The sequence below is a fragment of the Capsicum annuum genome, chromosome 12 (genome assembly GCF_002878395.1).
Source record: "Capsicum annuum cultivar UCD-10X-F1 chromosome 12, UCD10Xv1.1, whole genome shotgun sequence".
Classification (NCBI taxonomy): Eukaryota; Viridiplantae; Streptophyta; class Magnoliopsida; order Solanales; family Solanaceae; genus Capsicum; species Capsicum annuum.
In genome coordinates this window covers 2,011,650-2,015,285 of record NC_061122.1, presented here as the reverse complement: position 1 = coordinate 2,015,285, position 3,636 = coordinate 2,011,650, and the positions used below count along the sequence as shown (strand labels likewise).

At 27.4% G+C, this 3,636-nt stretch overlaps 1 protein-coding gene across 1 annotated transcript; it reads left to right on the top strand.

Annotated features, from left to right (window-relative positions):
• Nucleotides 1-1,496: 1,496 nt before the first annotated feature.
• On the top strand, nucleotides 1,497-3,171 carry LOC107850132 (homeobox-leucine zipper protein PROTODERMAL FACTOR 2-like). Its single transcript, XM_047400525.1, has 3 exons — nucleotides 1,497-1,853; nucleotides 2,383-2,780; nucleotides 2,972-3,171. Exons 2-3 carry the CDS (start codon nucleotides 2,613-2,615, stop codon nucleotides 3,113-3,115), a joined length of 312 nt encoding a protein of 103 aa, XP_047256481.1. The 5' UTR covers nucleotides 1,497-1,853; nucleotides 2,383-2,612; the 3' UTR covers nucleotides 3,116-3,171.
• The last annotated feature ends 465 nt before the right edge of the window (nucleotides 3,172-3,636 follow it).

Sequence of the window (3,636 nt, the reverse complement as noted above, 5' to 3'; positions counted from 1 at the left end):
TTTTTTTGTTCTTATTATTATTATTACAGTTTCACTTTGAAAAACAGAAATAATTGACAGTGAAAAGCCTTTTCATGGTTTATGTGATTTTCTTGCTAGTTTCATTCGATATTTGCTCTTTTTCATTAATTGTTCTCTCCTCCTTTTCCTCTTTTTACAATTGTGAAGTTCGAATTAACTTACATATATTTGGACTAATTCACGAGTTATCTCTCTCACCATATCATAATAAATACTTAGTTACTCTATCCACTAATACTTAGACACATAATAAGAAATCACTTCGTGTGTGTGTGTTTTGTGTTTTTTTAATTTGCTATAGAAAAGAAAAATTGAAAAATCAAAATACTGGGTGATTTCTTCCAATCTATACTATTCTAGTTTTGATGGATAAAGTTATCTGTTATATGTGTTAGTGTGAGGTGATGGATATTTCATAAAATTAATTGAGATGCACAAAAATCGATTCGGATGCCACAATTTTTTTATATATATGGGGGATTTTTTTTCTTCCCCCCTTAGGAATAGAATTCAATTACTCTTTTAACAATCTTGAATGTTGATCAATATCTTGAAAAAAGTTTTGTTATTAATATATTTTGATGGTACTGTATGCAGTGATGAAAACTAATTTTATTGTAAAATATGTGCCTATTCGCTCAACAAGTATGAAATAATAATTTTAGAATTAGTACGATAAGAGGCAAGTATGAAATAATAATTTTAGAATTAGTATGATGAGAGGACTTCTAATTTCTGTCAAATGTTTAATAAACTCTAGCTGTTAGCTTTTATAAAAAGAGCTAAAAGTAAAAAATATATCTAAATTGTTTCAACTTTTGAGTTTCATATCTGAATAATATAGAGTGTAAATTTGCTACCTGGGCTATCATCTAATAGTTGTGAAACACACTTCAATAATATATGACGGCTTACATATTACACTTTCTCTTTTGTTTAAGAATTCTGTCAAGTAGCACTCCATGTGGAAAAACAATCACCGTGACAAAGTTATAAATTAATATTAGATTAAAATAAAAATTATCACCATATAAATTAATTTATTTTCTATCCCGATACCCAATATTTTCTTCTCCACCTTCTTAGTTGTAGTCTTATCTCAGCCGAGGTGTTGATATCTCTGACTTGAAAGGAGAGAGTTTTAGGACTTAACGAATTAATTAGAAAATATTTTTAAAAAAATAAAAGATAATGTGTCAGTTAATAAACCCGGTATATATGTCAATGGACATATATTTTATATCCAAACGTACCTAGAAGCATTTGTAGACAAATATTTGATCCAGATATATTTCACTGATCATTAGGTAATAATTCATATAGGAGGAAACTTACCCTCCCAATAATCCAATAAAAAATTTAAAATTAAAATAGTTTAATTGTGACTCAAGTAAACAATATGAAAAAAGAAAAAAAGATTGATCAAAATACTAGAAAAATGCAGTCAAATTGCATTAAACTGATTAAGTACTTCAACTTTATTTAAATTAAACTTACTTTTATCTATGACATAAATTTCAAAATAATATCTGACTTTTCCCAATAGAATTGATAAATAGTTAGATTAGATGATCTCAATAATTAAATATTTGTTAACAAGAATTCATGAATCATTAAATATTTTTTACTTGAGAGATTTAATAACTCTGATATTGATCAAATTTTTTCTATATATATATTCTTCATTGAGAATTCTTTATTTGTCCATCACATTTTTATCTTCTCTCTCATTTCATTTTTCGATCATTCATGACTTCTCAAAATGATAAAAATGTTAGGTCAAATTCTGATCAAGAGAATGAGTTTGAACAAGCAATTAAAAAGCTTGAAGAGTGAGTTTGTTAGATAAATTATATTTTTTTGACTCTTTTATTTATCTTTTTATTTTTTTTAGGTTTTTACTTATTTATGATGTTCTTTAGTGTGTCACATAACAAAATTACATGTTCTCTAGGTTTTTTTAATATGTCTATCATAGCTTTTTGTGCATTTCACTACTAGAATGGAAATTTGACTTGTCAAATGTTTCACTTCACCAATTGTAAGGAAAGTAAAACAAAGTGGTTAAACACAATTATGTAAATCATGAAAAATAATAATTTCTTATCTTGTTATATTTTTTTAATCAATGCTCAAACTGCCATATGAAAGTAATTATGTCTTTCTTAAGGATACAAATTAAAAAGAATTTTTTAATCCAAATAAATCTAGCGACATATTTTTATTATCTAATGACAAAAAATATTCATATCTCTCTCGATTTTTCTTTCTTGTCATTTATTAATCTTCTTCTTTGTTTTGTTCCTTTTTTTATTTTTTATCAATTATTTTTTTGTATTATAATTTTTATTTTCTATCTAGAATGTTTAGTAAGATGCCAGATTCAGAAGATCATGTAATAGAGAAACTAAGTGGTGAGCTAGAGCTTGACCCTACGCAAATCAAAATTTGGTTAGACAACAAAAGATATCACATCCAGGTTTTTATTTTAAAATTTTGGCGATCACTTAAAAATTAAACTATTTATATATTTATAAAGGTCAAATATATCTTTGTATATATCATTACACGAATTTCAGGCCCAAAGGGATATGGACGAAAATGAGATTCTTCGTTTGGAAAATGAAAGATTGCATGCTGAGAGTTTGCAACTATATTCTGAGTTGAACAAAAGGATTTGTGCTAATTGCAATAATGCTGAGCAAGAACAAAAAATCCTACAAGACTTGCAAAATGAGAATACTAGATTAACGGAAGAGGTCTGTTTTCATTTTCTATTAATTAATTATATGTTGCTCGGACTTTTTAAAAATATTTATGCATTCATATTGAAACCTTTAAAAATGAACTATTTCTGGAGGATCAGATATGCACTTAGTAATATGATTAATAATTATTATTTTTTGCATACAATCAGTCACATATTTTTTCCTTCTCCCTCTTCTAACAGATTACGAGGATGTCCAATATGGTTGCTCATTTTGAGGAAGACCCTGATGACAGCGACAATGATCCGAATGGCATAGATTTGGAGCTCCGATTGGAATGTAATGATGATCCAAATGGCCTAGATTTGGAGCTCGGATTGGGATGATGTTCGATCTCGTAATTTTTCAAGATTGAATTGGGATTATTTGATGGCTATTTAAAGATCGAAAAGTGAATGATAAGAGGATTGAGTGGTATTTAACTAGGTTTTTTTAGTATTCTCTCAAGTTTAATGTTGCAACTATGTAGAACAAGGATTTTAATTATTATATGCATAACTATGTTACTTTTGGATTTTAATTATCATATGCATAAGTATGTTACTTTTTTCATATATTTATGTTATGTTGACATTACCAAATTTCTTGTTTTTATGTGCCTTCATTTAACCCAAAAAAGAAGTTACAACTAACTTTTTACTCTTCTTCTACTCATAGTTTAAGGTATAGGTAAAGAAGGCAGTTTTATAATTGTCTCTAACATCTAGTTAATTGGATATGATTAAGATCACTACACACTGACAATATAAAATTTAAAATCTAATCAGAGTTTAACTTATGCCCTGAGTCGAGGGTTTATCGGAAACGGTTTTTTTACCTCACTTCTGAAGTAGTGATGCGGATTGCG

Excerpts from the sequence above, each read along its gene's own strand:
- LOC107850132 (XM_047400525.1), top strand. The coding sequence starts at position 2,613 with ATGGACGAAAATGAGATTCTTCGTTTGGAAAATGAAAGATTGCATGCT. Across the intron at positions 2,781-2,971 it reads ATACTAGATTAACGGAAGAG|ATTACGAGGATGTCCAATAT; the intron begins GTCTGTTTTCAT and ends CTCTTCTAACAG.